The sequence below is a fragment of the Pogona vitticeps genome, chromosome 4 (genome assembly GCF_051106095.1).
Source record: "Pogona vitticeps strain Pit_001003342236 chromosome 4, PviZW2.1, whole genome shotgun sequence".
Taxonomy (NCBI): domain Eukaryota; kingdom Metazoa; phylum Chordata; class Lepidosauria; order Squamata; family Agamidae; genus Pogona; species Pogona vitticeps.
In genome coordinates, this window is record NC_135786.1 from 133,366,049 (window position 1) to 133,393,932 (window position 27,884).

General features: G+C 39.9%; 1 protein-coding gene across 2 annotated transcripts in view; it reads left to right on the forward strand.

The window, feature by feature from the left end:
• SLC24A3 (solute carrier family 24 member 3) overlaps positions 1-27,884 on the forward strand; it is a 226,470-nt gene that overhangs the window by 130,104 nt on the left and 68,482 nt on the right. For both annotated transcript variants that reach the window (XM_078392558.1, XM_072998426.2), the window contains exon 3: positions 20,182-20,258. In XM_078392558.1, coding sequence (XP_078248684.1) covers positions 20,182-20,258 — 77 coding nt within the window. The remainder of the gene's footprint in view (positions 1-20,181; positions 20,259-27,884) is intronic.

Here is a 27,884-nt window from a genome sequence, read left to right on the forward strand (position 1 = left end):
CATCAGTCTCTTCCAATACAAAGCCATGGTCTGGAGAGCCTTTCCAACCAGAATACTAACTGACTAGATTAGGAACTACATGAGCTGGAAATGGATCATTATTAAAACAAATCAGTAAGGACAAAAAACTTAAGTATTGTTTGAGAATACATTGTTGTTAATAACTTAAAGCAAGAGCCCAGCATACCTGTCGTGGAATTATTACCCGGATCTCATATACAAGCAGGAAATATGGGTCCGTACAAAGAGTCAGTGTGGCCCTGACCTTGGCCATGCTCTGAAACAACCTACGATGCCTCAGGCAGAAAATCCATATGGCAGCTTCCTGGTGATAAAAGTCGGGATGCCATGCTGGAAAAAAGGTTTTCAATTTACAGGAGCCTGGAAATTCTGCAGTTAGGAGATCTTTTAGGATAATCTTCCCTTGGAAACGGACCCCATTGGTTACCTGATAACCACTGGGGTCAGGTATGCTTGTGAGGAAGAAATTTTTCCAGACGTGGATTGAAGTCTGGTTGTTCTTGGTTCTAGTAACCAAAGTAATTGGTATGAATCTTCCCAGATACCCTTTCCTCCAGAAAACCTCATCTTACCATTGGACTAGGAGTGAAGAAATGCCTGTTTTGACAACCGCTGTAGATCATTGGTGGAGAAAATGAATGATGAATCTGATCAAACTGGTCTTGAGGCCATTTTAAGGCCTAGTCTGGCATAGTAAGAATATCTTGTCAACAGAGAGTGTAACCAAAGAGAAAGTGATGTATTTCCTTCTCAATATAATTTCAGTCTGTCCCAAACATTATACAGTATTCCTAGGTAAAATGTTAAGGTGTCTTGTGCTATTCCAGTCAGGGTTTTCCTGAATGATGCCAATTAGCTAAATTTCTTTTGGTTTGCCATATGACATGAATTTTGGGACTGATTCTGCTTTGGTTGTCCAAGTGAATGTTCTGTGCCAGGAATGGAACATGGAGAGCTTGATCTTATTGATTCTCTAGATCTCTTAACAGTGTTTAGTACCATCAAAGAATTATGTATGTTGTGTGCGTGCATGTGTGTGTGTGTGTGTTCTGTGCTGTCAAGTTGGAATCAACTTATAGTGACTGTAATAGGGCTTTCAAGGTAAGTGATATATTTAAGAAATTTTTACCAGTTCCACTCTCCCAGTGACTTTCCATGGCCAAGCGGAGATTCAAACCTTGTTCTCCAGAGTCCTAGTCCATCACTCTGTCCACTACACCACACATATGAGTGCTGTTTTATTAATTTAATTTAATTTATCAAAATATACTGTCCAAGCAGTCTGACTGAAATAATACAGTTCCTTTATTGTGTTACAATGGACAGTGGGGTGTAAATATTCTTAAGGTACAAATGTCAACATTTCTATTCAAAAGTGATTTTGAGTTATGGAGCTTATTCCCAGGAATGTGGGTATAACATTACAATATAGATGAATAAATAAATGCAGTTCCAGAGAGAGAGAGACTGGCCCACTAGCATGTTTCACTCTAAAAAGACCTAATTAACCCTGATGCATATAAAGTTATAGTGATCAAGCCCCTACTGCATGTAGTGAAATACAGTAAGTTTGTAATGAAAAATACTTTCAGTGGGAGTCAGTTAAATGAGAACCATCTGATGAGGTTTTCTTATGAAATGAGTTGGTGGATTAGTGGCCTGTTGATTTGCTGGAATTTAGCTGGATCAAGGTACATGTTAAAAAAATATTGGTTCTAAATGTCTCATATACTATGCTCATAATGGTTGCATTAAAATTGCAGCACTTTAACATAAATGCAGCATCTTGTAAAAATATCCCCTGGAGTCAAATTCTTGCTGTCATGCTTTGAACTACACAAAGCAGCCCCAATGGTGTTTCAAAGGAGGCTCCACTTTTACAATGCAGTTATCTGAGTAATCTGTGACTAGATGGGCGGGATCTAAATTCAATGAATAAATAAATTAAATAAAATTATTCAACATGGAAGACTGTCCAAATAATGCTGCTGTTCATAAGCATCACAGTGAAACTTAGGGCTTGTCTACACAGGCTCATTAAAAGCAGGCTGTTGTGGGCTATTTAGGGTTGCTTGAGGTCAAGTAGAGGTCCAGTACAGTATGCCATTTGTTGCAATCCTTGTATCCAAATGGAATATGTACTTTAAGCTGTCCTATTTGGCCCATCTCCTTTAAGAACACTGAAAGAAAAAAAAATCCATTCTTGCTTCCTCCTGTCCAAATAGGGTTTTTAAAAAAAAAAAAAAAAAAAAACTTTACTTTCTCTACCCCTCCACTAAACAGAGGAAGTGTTTAATTCCCCAATATCCTGAAGTGGCTAAGCTCTTTTCTTAACCCACTTAATGATATTGGCCGCTTGACAGAGGAAGGTAAATTGACAGGTGTTTCTTTGTTCTCTTCCTTGCTGATGAGAACAGACATGTAGTCCTCTGCTCCTGACCTCTGACCATGCATGGTGGATTCAGTCTCCCAGCATGATTGAGATGGCAGTTTCTTTCTTTTTCCTTTCTTTTATACTTCTGAATGTAACTGAAGATCATGACTGTAAGTTAATATACTTTTTTCTACTTAATATGCTTTTAGAGTGCTTTTTACTATACAAAGTACTACTATGAAAGTGGGTGGCTCTGAGACTTGAGTTATTCTTTTGTGCTTTCTCTGTGCAGTTGTTTGCATTTTAAACTCTGTTAATTATAAAGCAATTTAACAACATTAAGATAGCTGTCCTAGAAAGTAAAAGCCCTCAGGGTTAGCCTGACTCAGTGTGAACTGGGTTTGTCAGCTTCACAGAGAAGGCCACGTTTCTGTCCCCTTATGTGCCCATTGTTCAACTGAAGTAATCACTAGCTATTTTAGGCCTAGACTGAATTTAGACTATTTACACACAAATATGTTTCCCATAATTTAGTCACTCCTGGATTGTCCATTAAATCCAACTAAAATAGTTGAGGGAAGGGTGTTACATATTTTGAGAAGATGTGGAGAAATTCAAAAGTTAGAAATAAGAAAATGAAGCTTGTCCTTTTTCTTTTGACACATTCAATGTGGTTGCAGATAGCCTTTTCCCCAGCAAAGATTACTAACTATGGTATATGAATATGACCACTTAGTTTTCTTACAATAAATAGTATTAGCATTCTCTCAGAAATTCATCTTTAATTTTTAAAAGATATTAGGTTTGTTTCAGTCATGTGCCCCTTTATTTTCTTTTTTTAAAAACCCACTATGTTGTGTGGTGAGCCCTGCTATCAAGATTAAATACAAGGATCCTCCACTGAATCAATTGGGATGAAAACCTTCCATTCACTTGGGTTTATAAGGAAGGGTTTTAGAAGTCTTTCTTACTAACCAAGCTTTAAAATATAGCTTATAGGCCTCTTTCTGCAAGGAAGTGATTTATCATCAGAATGTGTCTGTAGCACTTTAGAACAGGGATAAGAAATTGACACCCGCCTGACCAAGGACATTTAAGTGACTCTGAAGACATCAACTCTGCATCAGGGGAACTGCTGCCTGTACAGTTTGTATGTGATAAATTATTACATAGAAAACACAGGACTGCATGGCAGGGTCCCACATGTGGTTGACAGGAGATGATTCAAACAAATGTTTCCCTTGTGGGTGCAATGCAGAGTTCACTATACTTTAGCTTTGTTCACCCACCCACCCACCCAGCACACATAACCAAACAATGCTAAAAAGCTGTTAGGATAACAGAGTATCCACACTTCTCCATCCAGCTTGCTTGCTTGCTTCCTTCCCATAGAGAATTCAAGGAGGCTCACGGCAACTAAAATTATAAAACAAGCAACAGTTTAACAAATACTATACAAATATATTAAAAACAAAGACTAAAGTCAATTTTTAAAAAATTTAAAATGTTTTTGCCTTCCTTTTTTTTTTGAACTCCATACATGAGTGTGAGGCCTACTGCCCCACCCCTGGGGACACTAGTGGCCTTGGTGTCTCTTGCCAATAACTTCATCGGCTCCAGGTTGCTGGTAAGGGTAACTTATTTATTTGGTCAGGTGCTTTCAACAGCTGCTACCTATCACCCACCCTTCTGTACCCCAAAGGACTGAGTTTCCTGCGCTAGTCCCTTAGAAACAGTCAGTTCTGTACCGGCCTCACTTCCTGTCACTGAGGCTACTGAAGTCCTGGTGATGAACAAACCCAGTCTGTGGCTTGGAATCTTTTACAAAGACCAGTAGAGGTGTCTGGAAGTGAGTGTTGGCTGCCCACTTTCTCCTTGAGGAGCCTTTTTCTCCAATTGTGCTGCTGTTTGTGTCATCAGCACCTTCGTTGGGTGGAGGGGGGTGCCACAGGACCCACTGAATGTCTCAGATGCCAGGGAACTGGTAGGGCTGAAACCATTTCTTGGGCTAATGTGTTGCAAGTCCATTTTCCCCAGCTTCAATGCTTAGCCACAAGAGGTCCAGTTCTCCCCTGTCATACAGAACCCCAGCTCTCCTCTTCAGTCAATCATTCGCTGGGCGCTGGCAGCCTCAAGGACTCCAAGCCTTCTTTTCCTTTAACCCTATTGATGGGCCCTCCTAGTTCCCCAGAGACAGCTAGGTTTCCCTCCTCCCAGCCTTCTGGGGAGCCCAAAGAGCCATCCAGGCTCTTGGAGGATAATGGGGGGCAAGGGCAGATAGCTCCCCCAGAGACATCTACAGTGGTCCTCTCAAAATGAGTTACATGTGCTGAGCAGAAGTAAGGTAGTTTGAAGATATGTGAAACACTCACAGACCACTCATTCATGACCCTTCTTCTTTTTGCACATAGAATCACCATAGGGTTGGAAGGGACCTTGGAGGTCTTCTAGTCCAATCCCCTGCCTAAGGCAGGAGACCTCGTACCATCTCAAACTTCATACCATCCCGAATGGATGGCTGTCCAATCTTTTCTTGAAAACTTCCAGCGATGGGGCACCCACAACATCGAGAGATAAGCTGCTCCACTGCTTAATGGTGCTCACCATCAGGAAATTCCTCCTTATTTCCAGGTTGGATCTCCCTCTGACGAGTTTCCACCCATTGGTTCTTGTCCTACCCTCAGGCACAATGGAGAATACATTGATGCCCTCTTCCTTGTGGCAACCCTTCAGATATTGGAAGACTGCTGTCATGTCTCCCCTCAGTTTTTTCTTTGTTAAGCTAAACATACCTAGTTCTTTTAGTCATTCTTTGTAGGATTTAGCGTCCAATTCCCTTATCATCTTTGTTGCTCTTCTCTGCACCCCTTCCAGGGCCTCAGCATCTTTTTGGTATTGTGATGACCAGAACTTGACACAGCACTCGAAGTGCAGCCTCACCAGCATGGTATAGGGCACTACTATCCCTTCCTGTTATCTTGATGCTATCCCCCTGTTGATGCAGCCTAGGACTGTGTTGGCTTTCTTGGCAACTGCAGCACACTGCTGAATCATCCTTAGGTGGTAGTTCACCAGGACACCTAAATCCCTCTCACAGGTACTACTGTTGAGCCAGGTACCATCTATCCTTTACCAGTGCATCTGGTTTCTCCTGCCTAAGTGCAGGACCTTAATTTTCCTGCCACTGAACTGCATCTAATTGGATAGGGCCCAATATTAAGTCTGTCTAGATCTTTTTGAATGTTGAGTCTATCTTCCAAAGTATTAGCAATTCCCCCCAGCTTTGTGTCATCAGCAAATTTGATGAGTGCTCCTTCAGTCCCCTCGTCCAGATAGTCTATGAAAATGTTGAAGAGCACTGGGTCCAAGACAGAACCTTGAAGGATCCCACTGCACACTTCCTTCCACGTAGATGTAGTTCCATTGAGGACCACACTTTGAGTGTGGTTGGTCAGCCAGCTGCAAATCCATCTAGTAGTTGAGCTGTCTATCCCACTTTGTTCTATCTCACGCAGAGGTGGGTTGAGGTCCACCTTATCAAATGCCTTACTGAAGTCTAAGTATGCTATATCCACTGTGTTTCTTTGGGCCACTAATTTAGTCACTTTATCAAAGAAGGAAATAAGATTTGTTTGGCATGACCTGTTCTTAACAAACCCATGCTGGCTTCTAGTAATCACCTTGTTGTTTTCTAGGTACTCACCAATCTGCTGCTTGATTCTTTTTTCCAGGATTTTCCTGAGTATTGATGTCAAGCTGATTGGTCTGTAGTTTCCTGGATCCACTCCCCCCCCCCTTTTTTTTTTTTTTTGGAAGATTGGAACCATATCAGTTCTTTTCCAGTCCTCTGGAAGTTTGCCCATGCTCCAGGACCTCTCAAAGATTTCATTCAGTGGTTCCAAAATCACATCTGCTAGTTCTTTTAGTACCCAGGAGAATTGAACTCAAAGCAGCTAGGTGTTCTTTTACCACTTCCTTACCTATTTTGACCTGCTTCCCTCTCCTGTCTCTCACAGCGCTGCTTTTGACAGGGTGGACCAATTTTTCACATGAACATGAAGCGGTGCAACAGAAAATAGAGTACTGTTGGATCTTAATGAGATCTTATGTATACAAGGGGCTGTGTCTGCTGTGGCCTGGACATGCCCTTTGTGAGCTGATAGTCAGATATTGGCTAAATAATATTCATAATCTTTCCAAATGTTTTCACCTACACCTCAAAACTGCAGGAACGTTTCATACCATTAAAGTATTCAGGTCTTTGACGCGAAGATCAACATGCTTTCTTTCGTTTAACTGAGCGCTCTACGCTGCTTTTATGTGCTGCCTTTTTAGACGTCCTCCTGCAGTAAACCACAGCAACACTACAAAACCTTTCAGCAATTTCATTGCTTCATGAATATTTCCAATAAATATTTAATTTTCAGCAATTAGAATTCAGTTACAGTGGAGAACAGCGTATCCTGGCTGATTAAACATTATTTAGCAATTCCAGTTAGACTAGTTATTCCAGCAGACAGGTAGAGTCAACAAGGCTGCCCAATTTTTTTAAAAAAATGCATTCCATAATGCATAATCCATAATATTTTTCAGTAGTTTGTTTTCAGTAGTTAAATGGGGACTCGCTTGAAAATACTCACTAAATGGTTGGTTGGTTAGTGGTTGGTTCTACTACAATTAGATTATACTAGTGTAATGCATATTTTATAATATCTTACTGAAGTCTGTCAATGCCAGCCTGAAAGGCAGCAAGACCAGGAAGTATTGCAGCAGAAAATGCAGCCTAGAATGCTATCCTATCTACAGATTAGTGGAATGCTGGTGTCTGTGGGCTGAAACTTCCAGAATTCTGCCTGGAGAATTAGTGGAGAATTCTGAGAGTCGAAGTTCAAAAAACCTGGATGACACTTTTTAGTCAGTGCCTGGTGAAAAGAGAGGTTCTGAGCCCAGAAATTTGTTTAGACCCCTGATTTAAGCAGTCTTCATTTCAGCAGCATTGTGGTGAGGGAAATCACTTTGTTGTTGCCATTGTGAATCAACTTGGATTCACAAACAAAGCTTGGTTGATGGACTGCAAATCATCAGTAGATCCTAAACTCTCCATCTCTACTCTGAAGCAATTATAAAAATGGTGAAATCTGAGACTACTGATTCTCTTTGCTATTTACTCAGAACTCTGATGTTTGCAGACTACAATTCCCAGAACCCCTAACCAGCACAACCAAATGGTCTCGGCTTCTGGGAGTTGTAGTCCAGAACTACCACTGAGTACAGTTGTAATCCAACTGGAATCCCAGATTTGGTCTCCATGGCCAAAATCCTCTTGCCTAGTTATGCTGGTGTAACACAAATGGCATAACATTCAGAAGCAAATTGCCTCAAGTTAAGAATTCTCAGTACTGTATATATCATTTGATGCATATTGAGTTATGCAACTCAGTGTACAACAGATAGTGTGTACAGAGATTTCTTAACTTGAGGCAATTTGCCTCCAGAATTTAAACTTTTGCATTACTACACAAAAGGATAGTGTGCATCACTACATAGCAGGCACATTAGGGAAGCACAGCTGTAACCACACCTTAGTCCTCATCCTCAACAAGTTTCTCAACCTGTGACCATGTTGACTTAATTTTCTCACACCTCTCACTCTTCTTCCTCTCTGTTTGTTGTCTCCTCACCAACACAGTCTATTTAAACATCAACTGTGGGTTCTTCAGGACTGTCTTATTTTACTAGATTAAATTCTATGAGAGAACTGTAGAAATAATAAAAATACAAAGCTGGAAAACATAGGTCTTTGAAGGTGTGAGTCAGGGTACCATTTTAGGATCAGAGGCTGGAAATCCTCCAATGTGGTCAGTATGATATAATGTTAGAGATACAAAATTTACCAAAACAGTTTTATATTGCTAGATGTAATTATTCATTCTTGTGATACAAGATAAAAGTTACTGTCTGTCAGTAGAATTTGTATATCTATCTGTTCTTCAGCGTGGTCTTCTGTGAATGCACACAATAAGGGGTTAAGTCAGCGCCTGCGCTGGTCCTCTCGGAATATTCTCGAGCTCTGCAAAGAGAAACATTATTAGGACTGTCTATACTGCGCATGCTCCGCCCGCTCAATCCTCAGTTCCATTTCTCCGCCATGTGAAGTGGTTCTTCTCGGTAGACTCTACTGTTTTTCCCTCCTTTTATCTGTATTTTTGGTCGGATTGCTCGGAATCTCGAAACTAGCGCATTTATGGAATTCTCTCTCGCCTACTGGACTTTGGTGCCCTCAGCGGTTCCTCCGCTTCTCACTCTGTGAGTCCCGGGTTTCCCGCCCTTTTCAATGGCCCTTGTGGGTGCCCGGACTTCCTATGCCCCTTCCACCTTCGGGCCCATTTAGTCACTGTGTTGTTTGCTTGGGTAAAATCCCTTTTCAGGACAGGCACGACACTTGTCTTTTCTGCCTTGGTGAATCGCACTCTTCTCAGAACTGTGAGCATTGCCAGGCATTCACCAAGGCTGCATTAAAGGCTCGACAGCAGAGACTGAGATCACATTTCTGGAATTCCGCTCTGTCGGCCTCTCAACCTTCGTCTATGGAGCTCCCCTCTACCTCCACACTCTCCATTCAGAGGGAGCTGCAATCCCAACTGCAGCTAACAAACCTGCAGACGTACCTCCAAAACCGCCAAAGAAGCCTTCTACTTCCAAGAAATCATCGGTTCCCAAAGCTTCAGCCTCGACCAAACCTGCAAAACAGGCAAAAGCGAAGGGCTCAGCGAAGGCTAAGGACTCTGTCTCCCAAGCCTTGCCTGTCGCGGTCGATCTGCCTTCTCCTGTAGTAGAAGATTCGTCGAGAGACAAGGACTCGACATCGGGGGCAGCTACCCCCCTTCCTCCCCGACAACCTGAGCCGGTTATACCCCTTGGAAAACATGCTCCACAGATTTATGCCAACTTGCTCATGTCTCCCATGAAATGTTCTCATCCAAACAGTGCTTTTTTCGTTATATAGATAGAAACATTTGCTGGGTTTAACAAGGACAGTATTTTTTTTTATTAACAATAACAGCAACAGCAGCAATAAGAAATCAAGTTGTTAGGTGAAACCAGGCTTCAATGAGATGGAGGAAGGTTCATTCATTTCTAAACAAAACAGAGAACCCTAAAGATTGGGAAAGTGTACTGTAACTTTGCCATTTTTTTCCCAGTGTTTCTTATAATCACTTTTCAGTGAAATAATTTCCCTCCTTTTAGGGCCGAATCTGATATCATACACTTGATATCTTGTTGTTAAGCAGCCCCGGCAGGTTGCTTAAGCTTCTCCCTTGCGGTAATTTTCCACAATTGCGATAACTAAGTGGTTCTAGTTTTCATTGTGAGAAAAAGATACAATGGAGCCCATGAGTATTCACCAGAGGTTGAGAGGTTCAGTTTTGAGCACATCTGTAGGAAGGAAGGAGAGATCTAAGCAGCTTTTTTATTAGCTCTATACAAGTATAGTCTTCTACATTTGAGAGTAACATCAGAGATGGTAAGAAATCCTGAATAATCAAGTAAAAAGACAGTTTGCATTGACATCAGCTTTATTTCCTGACAGAAAAAGAAGGTGATTCTACTAGACAACACCATCGTGGTCATGACAAAATTTTGGCAATGACTGACCCAAATTCCACAGATGGAGACCAACTCAATACATTGTCCTCCAATAATTCACCTTTCTTCCTATTGCTATAGCAGATTAGCATAATGAATCAATAAAATTTTGCTACTTGAAACTCTAAGCCCTACTATTTTTACCAAAGTGTTATAACATATACAGCAGCTTGCTGCTATGAAACATAATACATCTTCATAGAATTATTATATAAATTCTTCACCTTTATAAAGACAATACAGTAGTGAAGTTAAAAGAAGAAAAACATAGAATTATTTTGAGGCTAGATAGGTGGGATGGATAAAAGTTAATCACTAGGGCTTGCTTCGAAGCTCATTAGAATCAGATTTGCTGTTGCTGGGAGTCAACTTCCCAAGTGCCATTTTCGCAGTCAATTTGCAGAATATGCCTGCAAGCAACACTCACAACATAAACAGCTGTCAACCTTGATGTGCTTTCTAACCCGCTTGACACCAGGATAACAGAGTCTGACTAAATGAATGTCAATTGATTCCTCCCCCCATAATTAACCAAACTTTTCCTCCTAATCCTCATCACATTGCCCATTTATGTTCTTTATATCTGTCAGCTGCAGTTGTTACCAAGGAAATACACAGAGTATTCACTTTTACTGCTTACTTTATAGTTCGGAAGTGAACAATGTAAATAACTGTGTAGGTGAATTACCAACTGTGGAGGCTGTAATGTTTGCCAAGTAACAACTCAATTGAATTACTATCTACTCTAAGAAAAAAGTGTGGATCCAACTCATGTCCTTAGCTGTGCTGGTATAACTTCGGAACCATTTGTCTCCATGCTTTTTGGATTTACACCAACAAGGTTTGAGATAGTAATAGTGCACAGGGTTGGTTGGTTCTTTTGTTTTTTTTCAATACTAGATGTTTGCAGCAAGGTTAAAGCTAGGTGACTTTGTTGCCCTTGAACAGAGGTGGAGGTTGGCAACCAGGTGGCTGTGTTCCAGACCGGCTAGATTAGAACCTTCTCTTTGCTTCCCTGGGAGTTCTATGGGAGTTGTAGTGCAAGAACATCTGGGGACCCAAGGGTTGGGAAGAGTGCCCTAAAGGAAGGGAAATGTGGCAGCTGTCACGCACAGGCCTTACCTGCTCATCAAGGATCCTTGTGTATTCAAGTGTGACCTCCAACTGGGACATAAATACAGTATTGTTTAATTTGGGGGGTTTGGTTAGAGCCTTGTGCACCTGGCTGTTTAGAGCCCCTAATGTCCAGTACTATTGTTATGTATGTGTATCCAGAAATAGGTTCCATTGTGTTGCATGGGATTTTCCCCTAGTAAGTATGCTAGAGATTGATTTCATCCCAAGAAGAGTTGAACGATTACCTGCTTATCAGGTAATTGTGCTTGTGTGATGCAAGTAACGTTTAGCTGCTCCAATCCAACTACACACCAGGATGCTCTTGCATGACATCTAAAACCCATCTTTGTCTTCTAATACTGTAATAATATGTTTAATTTCCATGTTTATATCCTTGCTTGTCATCTTTGTGTTACTATCACGATTCCCCCTGTTTCTTTAATGTGTTTGTTTAATATATTTATCTGGGGTTGCTGTGATGTTCCTGAAGCTGACATCCTGAAGTACAAGGAGCAAAACCTGGAAGCTGGTGTACCTTGGATATAAGCAGGTGGAACCTTTGGGACAGGTGTCTAGCTCAGGATAGTGACAGAGGAACTGGGCACTACTCCAATCAGCAGAAGTGACTGTTTCTGCCTGGTGTATCGCATCGTATCCTAGCCTAACCTATCCCTATCCTACGTATATGCCAGCTTCCTCCCCATACAGGACCCAAGGCAGTTCTTTACAACACTGTATAAATATATTAAAAAGAGCACAGGTTGCTGTCCTCTGAAGATGCCGGCCACAGAGACTGGTGAAACGTTAGGAAGAACAACCTTCAGAACACGGCCAAAGAGCCCGAAAAACCCAGAACAACCATATTAAAAAGAATTAAACATATATCAAGATTAAAACCGATTTAAAAGAATTGTTAAAATGTAAAGTAACGAACAGCACATTTCTGAGACTCTTGTTGCTTGAAAGCCAGCTTGAAGAGGAATGTCTTTGCCTGACAATGGAAGGACAAGAGGGAGGGGGTCTCCCTGGCTTCTCGAGGTAGTGCATTTCAAGCTAACTTTTGGAACATTGCTCTGCTCACAGAATAGCAGAAACATCCAGAGCACTAGGAAAGAGCCCGGACACCATCACAAACTCTACCCTTCTACTGGAGACTTAAGAACTGCCACTCCAAGAGAGAGATCGCCTGCTGCAGAGCAGCCTGCTGTTACATTTCACCCAAAGCTCATGAGCAAGATGCTGACTTCTGACTTATCCTGCTATACTAAATCAGCTCTCTTAAGCCCTATGCTATCAGTAAGCTGACTTGGAGGGAGGCTGGCTAGGTCAGCTGACTTTCCTAGATATATGTTCATGTATGTTTAAAGATGCATGTGTATATGCCTGGGGACCGTGCCTTGCATGGTAAACACTATAGCAAGAAAGGAAGCAAATAATGATGTATTCTCATTGCGTATGAAATGGAGGCAGGCCAAAAACCCTTAATTAATGGGGGGATTATAACCCTCCATTTAAGCTCTCCTAAGCTTCTGATTTATCCCTTAATTGTATAAGCAAACCAGTAGTTGAGGCAAGCATTGTGGAGTTTCTATCATTTAAAAACAAAATGGGGGCCTTATAGTCTTTTCTAAAATTATGAATAGTACAGAAGGAATAGATACATGTTTCTCCTTTCACTTGACATTAGAATGTCGGATTCTCCTCTAAAATTGACTGCTAATAGCTTCAAGCTAGGCAAGTTAATATATGAAATTCATTTCCACAAGATTTATGATGACCACAGGCTTAGTTGGTTTTGAAAAGGACTAAATTTATAGTAGGCCTGTCTTTGAAAGCTAGTATGGGATAGAAGCTAAAATGTCAAACTCAAAAGCTCTGGGGTCAAATCTCTGTTTGGCCATGGATAGTTATTGGAAGTGACCATGACAAGCTACTCGTTCAACGTCTCACATACCTTGAAAATCCTGTCAGGGTATCCATAAGTCAGAAGCAATGTGATGGCGCTTTACAAGAGGTCTAACTAATAATTAGATATGCCATGAAAGGTGAGATCTGCCCTCCCAAAATTACTACAGTACATTTCTCCCTTGAATTGCATGAATCTGAGCAGGACAGGTTTGGTTATACACTTCTCTTTTCAATAAATAAATAAATAAATATTTCAATAAATTAATAAATAGTCAATAAATAAATACTAAGTCCTGTGTCTCTGACCTCCCAGAACCAGGGGTATGATTTGAATACCGAAGATATCAAAGTGGTCAACTTGCTACCAAACACAACATTTTGTAATTCAGTTCAGGGGTTCCTAAGCACCCTTAAGGCTCATTACAGAGGGTACCACATGGAAAGGATTGTCAGTACTTTGGAAGAGAACCCCAATATAGAGAAATGTTCTCCCTCTGTGTGTTAATCAGTTGTTTATGATTTATAGTTATGTTTTGTTGGGCATAAGAGTTATACATAGATTTAGAATTAACTGGGAGTTTGGCACCCCTAACCCTCACATTGTTGAAGGGAGAACTGTATATATCCACATTTATTTATTTATTTATTTATTTATTTATTTATTTATTTATTTATTTATTTATTTATTTATTTATTTATTTATTTATTTATTTATTTATTTATTTATTTATTTATTTATTTATTGTACTTATACCCCGCCTATCTAGTCATTTTGACATTGTTAACAGGAAAGGTTTTGTTCAGCGTTTCCTCACCTGAGCTCCCTGGAAAGAGCAAGAGATTTTTAGAATATCCAGGGCGAAACAATAATGCCAAAAAAGAAGGAAAGAAAGGAAAAAAAAAAAAGGGAGAAGGTTGTCGTTCATGCTTGGTTTATCAGCTTTTCAGAAGGCCTCAGCCAATAGGAAAGAAGAATAGATGGGCTTTTTGGCTTTGTCCAGCCAGACACTTCTTATGTTCATGTTTTGTAAAGTTAAAAGACTGCTATCTCAGGATCAAAAACCTTCTGTGATCAAAAGACTGCTAGCCGGGATCAAAAACACCTCTACTTCCAATCCAGCACTAGAAAAGGTCTTCTGATTGCATTTTGAGAAGAAAAGTCTTTGGCTAGAAACCGATGCAAAAAGAGATAGGATAACATAAATTTATATTTTAAAATGTGTTCCCTCTCCATGGAAACAATAGCAGAATAAAACAAAATCAAGAAAAATTAGAAGCATAATTTAAAGAGTGGTCCGGTGGGCCAGATAGGCGGGGTATAAATCAAATAAATAAATAAATAAATAAATAAATAAATAAACAAACAAACAAACAAACAAACAAACAGGTCACTTGAATCTGTTATGTTTCCTTTGATTGTATGCATTTCAACTTCAGCTTCTTGGCTGCTCAAATGAATGTATTTCTTACCTTTTCACTTTGTACATTCTGTAGGTCAGAGAGTATTACTCTAGATTTGTGGAGTTTGTTCTTGACAGTTGTAATTTATTATTGATTGTTTTACATCCTGCATGCTCATGACAGCAAATCTTTCTAAGGCAGCTTACAAGTAACATCAGACATCAATAAAAGGTTTGAATCAGGATGACAGGTTCTTATTACATGGCATGTCTTGATTGGCTTACCTAATGGCAGGATATTTGTGTTAGCAGTGACAGTTTTGTGGCCAATGTTAATAATGTAATTCTCATTGTCAATACTTTTGCATTCAATTTTTGTACATTTTGTAAGTCGGGTAATGAATATTTCTTCTTTCTCCTTCCTAAGTACATACACAGTTTTAAACTTCCATCCTTATCTGCCTTTTATTTAAACTAAAACACTGAAAAATTAAATGCCTTAGCTTCTCTTTGTATGAAAAGTGATCTATCCCTTCATTCATTCATTCATTCAATTTTTGTTTTCTGTGAAGTTTCCAGTTCAGTGACATCCTATTTGACATGTAGTGAGCAGGATTATATGCTAAACGTGGCAATACGACTTATTTCAATATAGGTTCCTTTCTTGGTAGATTTCTTTCCTAAATTGTGGGGTTGGAGGTAGGTGGAACTGAAGCAGTCTTTTAACAGCAAGCATGTGTGTAGGCAAAACCTCTGCTTCTTCCTGCTTCTGCTTCTTGGTGACCAAGTATGGAGGAGGTGCCATGGTTGATAGCGATGGTTGTCACTTGGCAGAAGAAGAGGCAGACCAAGACTAGACATTGCAGGCACAGGACCCTGACAGTGACTAGCAGCTACCAGGACAATACGTGGAGTGTGGCTAACTCTGCCAGATATTGACATCACTGCTAAATTCTTCGAAGGCAAGATGCTAAGTGAACTAAAATGGACAGGAATGGGCGAATTCAACTCAGATGATTATCATATCTACTGTTGTGGGCAAGAATCCTGCAGAAGGAATGAAGTAGCCCTCATAGTCAACAAAAGAGTGGGAAAAGCTGTACTGGGATACAATCTCAAAAATGATAGAATGATGTCAATACGAATCCAAGGCAGACCTTTCAACATCACAGTAATCCAAGTTGATGCACCAACCACCAATGCTGAGGAGACTGAAATTGACCAATTCTATGAAGACTGATAACACCTTCTAGAACTGGCACCAAAGAAAGATGTTCTTCTCATTCTGGGGGACTGGAATGCTAAAGTAGGGAGCCAAGAGATAAAAGGAACAACAGGGAAGTTTGGCCTTGGAGTTCAGAACGAAGCAGGACAAAGGCTAATAGAGTTTTGTCAAGAGAACAAGTTGGTCATCACAGAGATCTGTTCAGGAAAATTGGAGATATTAGAGGAACATTTTGTGCAAAGATGGACATGATAAAGGACAAAAATGGGAGGGACCTAACAGAAGCAGAAGACATCAAGAAGAGGTGGGAAGAATACACAGAGGAATTATATCAGAAAGATTTGGATATCCGGGACAACCCAGACAATGTAGTTGCTGACCTTGAGCCAGACATCCTGGAGAGTGAAGTCAAGTGGGCCTTAGAAAGCTTGGCTAACAATAAGGCCAGTGGAGGTGATGGCATTCCAGTTGAACTATTTAAAATCTTAAAAGATGATGCAGTTAAGGTGCTACATTCAATATGCCAGCAAGTTTGGAAAACTCAACAGTGGCCAGAGGATTGGAAAAGATCAGTCTACATCCCAATCCCAAAGAAAGGCAGTGCCAAAGAATGCTCCAACTACCGTACAGTTGCACTCATTTCACACGCTAACAAGGTTATGCTCAAATTCCTCCAAGGTAGGCTTCAGCAGTATGTGGACCGAGAACTGCCTGAAGTACAAGCTGTATTCTGAAGGGGCAGAGGAACTAGAGACCAAATTGCTAACATGCGATGGGTTGTGGAGAAAGCCAGAGAGTTCCAGAAAAACATCTAGTTCTGCTTCATCGACTATGCAAAAGCCTTTGACTGTGTGGACCACAGCAAACTATGGCAAGTCCTTAAAGAAATGGGCGTGCCTGACCACCTTATCTGTCTCCTGAGAAATCTCTATGTGGGACAGGAAGCAACCATTAGAACTGGATATGGAGCAACTGATTGTTTCAGAATTGGGAAAGGAGTATGACAACGCTGTATATTGTCCCCCGGCTTATTTAACTTATATGCAAAATACATCATGTGATAGGCTGGACTGGAGGAATCCCAAGCCAGAATTAAGACTACCGGAAGAAATATCAATAACCTCAGATATGCAGATGATACCACTTTGATGGCAGAAAGTGAGGAGGAATTAAAGAACCTTATAATGAGGGTAAAAGAGGAGAGTGCAAAAAACAGCCTGAAGCTCAACATCAAAAAAACTAAGATCATGGCCACTGGTCCCATCACATCCTGGGAAATAGAAGGGGAAGATATAGAGGCAGTGATAGATTTTACTTTATTGGACTTCATGATCACTGCAGATGGAGACAGCAGCCCTGAATTTAAAAGACGCCTGCTTCTTGGGAGGAAAGCGATGACAAACCTTTTTTTATTATTTTTTTTAACAAGGGGGTGACAAAAAGGAAAAGGGGAATTGAGGATAATGGGGAAGAGGAGAAACAATAACATACTAACGCCCATTCTATACCTATTGCCATATCAAGATTCCAAGTTACTCTCTTTGCTCTTTTCTGCCTTCCAGGTTTAAGTTCTTGTTTCAATATATGCTATTCATGCGCTGCCTGTTGATTCAGTCCACTTGTAGAATAAGTCCCATCTTTCTGTTGCCTTTTGTAAAGGACAGTCCTTCATCACTTCTGATAAAATGTCCATTTCCGCTGTTTCCCATATCTTCTCTATGAAATCTTCTTGTTTCGGTACCGTCGGACTTTTTACTTTCTTGGGCTCCATGATCACTGGAGATGGAGACAGCAGCCACGAAATTAAAAGACGCCTGCTTCTTGGGAGGAAAGCGATGACAAACCTTGACAGCATCTTAAAAAGCAGAGACATCACCTTGCCAACAAAAGTCCGAATAGTCAAGGCTATGGTTTTTCCTGTAGTGATGTATGGAAGTGAGAGTTGGACCATAAAGAAAGCTGACCGCCGAAGAATTGATGCCTTTGAATTGTGGTGCTGGAGGAGGCTCTTGAGAGTCCCCTGGACTGCAAGGAGAACAAACCCTTCAATTCTAAAGGAAATCAACCCTGAGTGCTCACTGGAAGGACAGATCCTGAAGCTGAGGCTCCAGTACTTTGGCCATCTCACAAGAAGAGAAGACTCCTTGGAAAAGACCCTGACGTTAGGAAAGTGTGGAGGCAAGAGGAGAAGGGGACGACAGAGGATGAGATGGTTGGACGGTGTCACTGAAGCTACCAACATGAATTTGACCCAGCTCTGGGAGGCAGTGGAAGACAGGAGGGCCTGGCGTGCTCTAGTCCATGATCTGGGTGATTCAGGAGAGGCTCTTATGTTCTAAGCTCTCTCCAACCTTTGTAGTCTATGTTACCCAAAAGTATCATTTAGGTTCCAAGCAAAGCTTCTCATCAAACAGGAAGCTGTCCCTCAGCTGCCACTTAGTGGTGGCAATCAAATAATTCAGTCCCTCCAACCCTGCATACATGATAACTCTTTGCCAGCGACTGAATATAAACAATTATATCTGAACTCATTGTGATTTAAAAACCCCCAAGATAAATCCAACAATTTGGAACATGTTTTAAGCCCACGACAGCAAGAAATTATAGTTATGAAAACTGTAAGGTTCCCAAGCAAGAACTGTACTGGGTTTGCTGTGATTGCGGCTTTAATATTACAGTATAATTAGGTGTTTAAACCAGCTTTTTTGGTTTGGTGTTACAGTTCTGGACATGGATGATGCTTTCTGAATTCTGCGGGAACAGGAAATCCTGGGAGGAGTGGTAGGTTTTTTTGAGGGGTACCTCTAATGAACAGAGAGACTGTGTCCCCTAGTTTTGAATTCTGGTAGTTGTAAAGATTTTTTTAAAATTCCATGCCTCTAAATAGAGATGGGCATGAATCAGAAAAATGGTGATTTGTTTTGATTAATGATTTGTCAAGGTCAACAAATGACAAATTTATGATTTTTGTTCTGATGAATTGATTCGTTAATTTATTTTTTAATTTGAAACCTTCTAAAATGCCTGCAAGATCCTAGAGACACCAGATTCACAGGGAAGCTGCCTCTGACACTCCTCTACGAGCCTGAAACATTTGGTGATATTTGGGTTTTGGATGTCTGGGTTATACACCCACAAGGAGCTCCCCCCCCAAAGTCTCCCTCAGGCTCCTAGAGACACGAAAATCACAGAGAAGCTTCCCATGACTCTCTACAGTCCCTCCAAGTTTGGTGAAGGTGGAGTTTCAGACATCCAAGTTATACACTTACATAGTGGGTCCCTCCAGGAATGTGCCCTTTAGCTGCTGGCCTAGGGAAGCCCAATCTTCAACAAGCATGGAGGGATTGTATAGAAGGGTCAGAGGAAGGTTCTCTGCAATTTTGCTGTCTCTAGGTGCCTTGGGGGCCCTTTTATAGCCAAATGAATAAATGAATTGAAGATCGCTAAAATTAATTGATTCATGATTTGTTGGGGCATTGATTTGTACTAATACGAATCAATGAATTAGCTATTTGGGGATAATTTCATGATTCGTTCTTAAATTCATGCCTAATATACAAAACAAAGAGCAAAATATAGTTTGTTTAGCCATTCCTTCTCTAAGTATTTGGTGATGTGAATCATGATTCGTTCTTAAATTCATGCCTAATATACAAAACAAAGAGCAAAATATAGTTTGTTTAGCCATTCCTTCTCTAAGTATTTGGTGATGTGAATCAGCACACAGCTCAGAACCAACGAACTATAGTTCCTGCAGTTCCTTTATTTGCCATATTGTGCAAACTGGCCCAGTGTTGCGGTTACTGCAGCTTCTGATTTCACTATCAATACTTACTTGAAAGCTTTCTAATAGTCAGGGAATAAATCAGGGAAATGTAGACACTAACATGAAGAGAAGGACAGTAGGACATTTATTTATTTATTTATTTATTTATTTATTTATTTATTTATTTATTTATTTATTTATTTATTTATTTATGTAATATCCCACCTATCTGGTCTTGCGGCCACTCTAGGCAACTTCCAAACAGATAAAAAACAACATATAAATGTAACAAAATGAAGAAAAAAATTTAAATCAATAAATAGATTCTTCAAGATGGAAAAGAATAACAGAGGGTAAATGAAGAAGGGAAAGTTAAGTATTAACTGGAGGGAAGGCCTGCTTAAACATCCAAGTTTTTAATTGGTTCTTAAAAATACCCAGCGATGGGGCCGCACGAATCTCTGGAGGGAGATTGTTCCAGAGGCGAGAAGCCACCGCCGAGAAGGCCTGGTTTCTCATTTTTCCTTCTGGGCCTCCCTCAGCGTCAGGCTCCTCAGCCTCACCTCCTGACCTGATCAAGTGATACGGGTAGATCTTGGTGCCAGGGAACCATGAAAGGAATGGTGAACCTCAAGAAGCTCTTGTACCTTGAATCAATGCATCATTACTGTGAACTAAAATTTCCCAGTAGCTTAATTATTTCCTTTTCTTTCCTCCTTCAAAGCTCTCCATGAATTTCCCAGTGACATCTTTACAAATGAAGACCGGCGACATGGAGCAGTACTTTTGCATGCATTCTGTGTGAGTCCTGGTTTGCCTATCTATATATTATGTTGTTTGTTTGTTGTGGTTTTTAAAATGATTTTGTCATAGACAAAGTCAAAATGAAATGTGAAAACAGCAATAACAATAATGTTCAACAGCAATTTTTGGTATTCAATACCTTCAGAAATAATAAATATATTCTGACTTTTCAGTTTTTCAGTAGAAAAAAAATACAGTGGTGCCTCGCTTAACGGGCGCTCCGTTTAGCGATGAAATCGCTTAGCGATGACTTTTTTGGAGCGTTTTTGTGCTTCGTTTAGCGATGGTCCCTATGGGCGATTTTCGCTTAGCGATGGTTGGGACCATGCTTCGCATAGCAATAAAATTTTGGGTCCCCTGTTTCGCTTAATGATGGTTTAAACAGCCTCATGTTTGCTGTTTTTTAAATGTTTTTCTGTTATTTATAAAGTTAAAATTTACTGTTTAAAATGTTTGAAATCATAAAGTGCACTTAATAAACCCTTTGTTAACCAAATTTGACTTTGTTCTTGACTTTTGATTTGTTGTTGTATTTTTTCCCCCATTGAGATGCATTGAATAGGTTTCAATGCATTTCAATTGGGGAACCGCGTTTTGCTTAGCGATGTTTCCTATGGCGATTTTCGCTTAAGGACGGCAATTCGTTCGTATTGGAACGGATTATCCGGTTTTCAATGCATTTCAATGGGAAACTGCATTTCGCTTAGCGATGAAATCGCTTAGCAGTGATTTTTCAGAACAAATTAACATTGCTAAGTGAGGCACCACTGTATTTTAAAAACCTGTGGTTATCACCACAAATGAAATACTCATTTTTTAAACTGTTCTCATTCTTACCAGAAGTAAATTGTTCACAATGTACTTATAGGAATGGTTATTATCCTCTCTTGGGCTTATTATTTTCTGTATCTTATGTCAACATAACCATTTTTTTTACTTTAGGGAATCACTGACTCTTCTTTTAATCTATTGTGAGTTGACCCTCAGTTATACCGAGCTGAATATACCTATTATGTCAATATACAGACTTCACAGTTGGTTCAGTCATTGAATTCTAGACAGAATCTGTACCTTGCTGTTATGAGTCTTCTCCTTATAGCACAGAGAATTTGGTATGGAGAGTGAAAGACCATTTAGTTGGCTATTAGTAGGCCCTTGGGCTGATCCAAGGGCCTACTAATGTACTTACATGAGCCACTCAAGAAGGAAAAGTTGGAAGATGAAATGACTGCATCATTTCTCCAGACACAAATATTGTTCCATAATTCTTCCTACACCACCCAGCAGCCCATCATTTCCTCAGTTTGGTGACATTTGATATCTTCTTCTTCCCTTATTCTGCATATTTTACTGTGTTCACACGGAACGTTCTATCTGGTAACTTCCCAGCTCTCTAGAAGGTGATTAGCCAGCTATCTATCTTTAGATCTGAAAGGCAAAAAGCTCAGAATATTCTGCCAGATATTCATTAACCTCAGTGTGGCCTCCAAGATTTAAGAAGTTGCATACAGCCTCTGCAATGTATGTTAGAAAAATAATAACCATGCCAAGAAGCAACACAGCTCTGGCCATATAGATATTACTCTTTGATTGCCAGATACCTCCTACTCTCCAGAGGCATATCTTACTTGATGGAAATATCTCTTAGTTCATAAGCTAGATCCACAAAATATTAGAAATGTCCCATCAAAACTCCTTGCCTTCTCCACAGATATCACAGAAGGACCTGTTCCTACTCTTTTCAGGACAGCTCAGAACATGAGTACTGTAAGCTTTTATATTAATGATTTAGGAATAAGTCACTCTCAGTCAATTATAGTGTGGTCCAGCAGGAATTAGAAGTTTCAGCTAGTGATAATACCAACAAGAATATCTCCTAGCTTCTCTGTGGTTTTTTAAATTAACATTTTTATACTTTCATAAGAATACAAAGAGCAAGAAAACAATTATAATAACTGGAAAATGGTTACGTAGCATGCCGTCTATCAAATTTATAATACAGAGGTAGATAAAATTTTATTACGGTCAAAAGACCAGCCACAAATAAAACATCCAAAATACATAAATACACAGAAATATAAAGTGGTGTCCTGCTTGACTACGACCTCGCTAGAAGACGAAATCGCTTTACGATGACTTTTTTGCGATCACTATAGCGATCGCAAAACGATGTTTCTATGGTGTGTTTTTTTTCACTTTACGTCGTTTCGGTCCCTGCTTCGAGAACCTTTTTTTTTTGGTGGACGACAATTAAAAACAGCTGATCGGCTCTTCGCAATATGGCTCCCTGCTGTTTTCCGGACCTATTTTCACAACACAGGGATCGTAAAATGGCCACCCTATGGAGGATATTTGCTGCACGATCAGGTATTTCCCCCATTGGAACGCATTAACCAGTTTTCAATGCATTCCAATGTGTGTGTTTTTTTTCCACAATGATGATTTCGCTTAACAGCAATTTTCCTGGAACGGGTTATCATCATCAAGCAGGGCACCACTGTACAAAAATATTGGGATCGAATGGAAAGCATTAGTCGGTTCTGAGGTAAATAGCAGTGTCAAAACATCTCCCCGAAGCAATTCCAAAATGTCTAGCAAACCATGCTCTGACTACAGAAGCTCGTATAATAAACAATGTGTGTTTTCAAATGAAGTTCATACTCCTGTACAAAAAAGTCACATTTGTTTTTTTTTTCAAGAGCCAATAAAAGTATTTATCTCTGTATGTGTGTCTTTGCTGTTGCTTCAATACCTGAACACCTGAAATATGGCCTAAAGGTGCTCAATCCATGTTTATATTGATTTTAAAACAGAGTAATTAATTTTGACAACCATAAAAGCAAACCACCACCACCCCAAGTATAGCACCACATTTATTTCTGTGTAATCTTTCATTTACTTTCTCAGGTCTCTGAAGTAGTGGATGGTATCCGTGAATGCACACTCTGAAATGAATGTGTTATGCATTCATTTTGTTCCTGTTGCTGCAGTGCTGAAACAGACTACTACCTCTCTGAATACTAAATGACTTTAGTTAGTTAAAAACTCTATCTTGCAGCTCTGTCTTCAGTCACCATGTGGCAGACTTCCCAATTCTTCCCTAATCAACAAAGTAGAAAATGCAGTCAGGTCCAGGGTATTCATTTCTCCAGACAGCTTCTGCTTTCTCTGGGCAGCTCCATATAGTGCTTTCCTTTGCAAGTTCCCCAAACTGTTCCATGGGTAAAGAACAGAGATGGAGAATGTGAGACGGCCCTAATGCCTGGTAAAAGAGGAGGACATGGAGGAGATGGAAAGGCTGAAGGAACATGAGGGTGGAGGGTGTGAGGACCAGCAAGAAAGGAAAATAGGTTTGGAGGAAGGAGAAGAGAAAGCACAGAAGGAAAGAAACACACGGAGCAGTGGCATACTGAGAAAGTAAGGGACGTTTAACACTTGTGAAACTTGGAAGTTCTAGTACACACACAAAAAAACACCAAATTTGTGTTAATAATCACATAGTAATATTGCTGATCCAAAAGTGTTTGCATTGTGATGATGATAATAAATTGACTGGATGTTCAGTTATTAAAAGAGCAAATTTTGTTCTTCTAATTAGACTAAATCTCAGGAGAAATGAATGGATCAGTTCTTCCATCAGATGTTGATACTATGAATCTGTGAATCTTTGAGGAATGATTTGTGGTAGGCGTTTGTTAAAGTTTGAAATGAGTAGGCTGAATTCTCTGTAGAATAGGTAGGCTTTTTGATGCTGCTAATTTTATCTATGTTTCCAGCAATTCAATAGTGATGTAATTTTTTGTTGTTGTTGTTATTTTAGACCGCTATGTTTGTTGCATATTTTTGTATGCTTTAATCACATTATAAGCCATTCTGGGTGTCCTTGGACAGAAGAACAGTATATAAAAGTAAAAAATAAAGTAATTAATAAATAACTGTACAGATTTAACCATGTTGCTATATAATTGTAATCAGTAACTGTAATGTGGAGAGAAGACTAAAGATCTAGCTGGAAATCTGACTTATTTTTTAGTGAAATCTTATTAGCAGGATATTCTGCTAATACTTCCAAAATTGGTGCCACCAAAAAAAGTCCTTGCTTAGACTTTCCAGACATGATGACAAGTAATGGAAGCTGGATAAAGCATAGCCCAGTTTCACAAAGTAAGTTACTTTGCCACTGGAAAGTGTCTAGAAACTCAGTCATAATAATAATAATTTATTGTCATTGTAAGTATATACACAGTATACCCATACAACGAAATTCACATGGTCATGGTCACAGGGATAACATAACCCCCCTTACAGCAGCTCCACTTGTTCCAGCTCATTTCCAGGCGCAGTTCAAAGTGCTGGTTCTAATCTATAAAGCCCTAAACAGCTTGAGCCCAAACTATCTTGAGCACCACATTTCCCTTTAACACTGCTTGAGTGTTAAAATCATTAGGAGAAGCCTTTCTCTCAGTCCTGCCATCTTCACAGATGTGTTTGGTGGGTACACGGGAGAGGACCTCATCTGTTGCTGCCCCTAGACTTTGGAACTCCCTCCTTCAGGATCCAGGCTGGCCCCATCTTTCTGTCCTTTTTGAATCAGGAAAAGATCTTTCTTTTCAGGCTAGCTTTCACTTAGTGACTGAGTGTGGTTTTTAAATGGATTGTTGTATCTTACTGCTTTGAATGTGTTTTGCTGTTCCTTAAGTTTTTAGTATGGTACTGTATTTGTTTGATTTTTTTGTATCTGTATACTTACTGCTAGCTTTAATATCATCTTTTAATTATGTTAAGGCGCCTTGGGTCCTTTTTCAGGAGAAAGGCAGGCTAAAATATTTTAAATAAATAAATAGGTTCTTCAGATTTCTTGTATCTACATTAGATCATCATACAAGCTCATGTTTAAACAGGTAGAAATTCCAAGTGTTAGAGCATCCTGTGGTCTGAGCAGGCGTGGAGCCCTATGCCCTCTTCTGCTCTGTCTGATGAGCCATCTCCTATTTATAGTCTGTATCCCCTGGAGACTGTGTGTGCTATTTTTGTAATCAAAAATGGCAATCAAGGACCAAAACATTTATACCTTTAAATGCACATCTGTTCCTAGCAGCTGTTACAGAATGTGATGTGAATAACTCAGTTGAATTAAATGAAAGTAGCTGCATTTGAGAGAATATGATTTTTACAAGTAAAAGGGCTGGTTGTCACATTACTGGTTACACAGCCACATTTGCAGTGCACTAGGAGGAAAAGAAACCCATTGGACAGTAGGAAGCTGCCTTGGAGGGAAATAAAGACATCTCCCTTAAGTATTCATTTGGTGGGGTAGGCAGCAGCCTCAATAGGTGGGAACAGCCTGCTGAGAATTTGTTTGCCCTTGTGAGATAACTTGCCTCTCCCAAAAGACTGAGACAACAAGAGGTTAGTTTTCCCCCCTCAAGTTTCCTTCAATATGAATAAGACAAGGTGGACCATGTTTGCACAAACCTAGCACCTTTTCTCTTTGTGACGCAAAGTGTATGCCCACTGCAAGTGCAGGAGGTCTAGCTGATTGATCAAAAAGATTAGATTGATCATCCCATGCTGCTGATTTTTAAAAGAGTGTGCATTGAAGCAGCAACTGTTATAGTTTAGTAGTGCAATTTGTGCAAAAATAGTTCTTAATGCTTATTAGGTCAGACAGAAAATATCTTGTGATCTCACAGGCAAGGAGGCAATATTTGCAATTTATCATGTTCATGAGTAAGAACAAAACTAGGGCAGATTTACACCCCTGTTGCCTTATACTTAAGAACTTTCTTAGGGGAAAAAAATCTTAATTTTAATATCTGCAGGAAGCCTAGGGTAGGGTCCCAAGCCATGTTGGACAGCTGCACACAGTGCTCTGGGCTCTGTCTGAGGCTCTTGGGCTGCCCTTTGCCCACCCACATAATACAGTTCCAATCAGATTAAACTCTTAGGAAGGAAGCCTCTACTTCTACACAGCAACAAACAATGAACTAAGATTTTCACTTGCTCAGGCTAATGATTCAATATTAATCATATGAATCATACACTAGTTGGCAACTACACTCCAGAATTTCATTGCCAACCTTGTTTAGAGATGCCCAATGCTGAACCTGAAAACTTCTGCATATAAGGCATCTACATGACCACTGAGTTGTGATTTCTTCTTGCACTTGACGTTGTTTGGCCACGTGATTGTAATGTACAAATATCCCCACCAGTGTCTCCTTTGCCTGGAGTATGCTCCGTGGGAAATTGATACATAATAGCACAGGCTTTTATGGAGTTGCATGCAAATTGTGTTCTTCCCTATAAATTCACTTTTTCAGTTCGTAAGGAAGGAATGAGCTTGCGGCGCTCAAGATAACTGGGCTGAGTTTTTCTGGGTTGAGTTATACCAACAATTGGATTGTTTTTTTTTTCCACAGTTGTGCTATTTAAATAATGAGGATTCAATCCTGACAAATAAGCAATTAATTCATTCCTTGCTTATTTCTCATGTCTTTATAGCTCTGTGTTTTGTTGAGTAATTTTTATTTTCTGGAATAAAAAAAGCCATGTTTGCAGAGTGTGTTTGCCTGCTGTTTTCAGTCTTGGACATTTACATGAGTATTTCTCTAACAGTGAAGCACTATCTTAAAACATAAAACAAAATAAAATATTAACAGCTATAGAAAGCTGCTCTGGAAGTTTTTCAGGTAATAGACTAGTACATTCTACACTGGAAAGGGATGTGTTGATCTGCAGCTCTCCTTAACATTGACTTAAAACCAATGTGCCTGGTTGTTCAATGCCATGTTGTGGTTTTTTAATGGTGTTTTTTTTTTTTTTTTTTTGCCCTATGTGATAACATCAAATGTTGAAGAGGCTGTTCAGGTTTCCAGTTTGAACTGGGAATTTAATGACTTAGGCTGGATTAGACTGGGAAGCTATCATGAAACAGATGCTGAGGCCTTTGCACCCTCTTCAGGAAGAGAAAGGACAGGATACATGCGTTAGTATGTTCTGTGATTAGCAGAAAGCATTAAGGTTGTGACTGCACTGGCAAGCCAAATCAGAGTGATTTGTCTTTACTGCAGCTTGATTTGTAGCCTATTTCACACTTCTGCTAAAGTCAGGTGTTATGCAGATTGATTGCTGTATGTTTTTTGGGCTGTTTGGCCGTGTTCCAAAGGTTTTACTTCCTAACATTTCGTCAGTCTCTGCCATCGTCAGAGGACAGGAGTTAGAACTACACAGGGAAGCCATTGAAATCCACAAACATCAACAAAGCTTCAACAAAAAAGAAGAAAGTCTAAAACTCAACAAAGCCTGGCTCCCAGCACTGATAAATACAGCCTGCAAAAAGGTCAGTGAACTCTACCCAGCCAGAAGAACCATTGGTCACTACACACAAAAGACTAACCCTCAGTCATGCCCCACCCTTTCTTTTTTGGAGAACTAACAACACCCATCAATCACAGTGATGGGTTATCTCCACCCCTTATCACAACAATACACCCATAACAAAAAAATCCCAGATCACCATAATCACCCAATCTCCAGAAAAGGACAAAAAGCTGATCCCACACACTACACCAAACACAGACAAAGTTTGGAACATGGCCAAACAGCCCAAAAAATCTACAA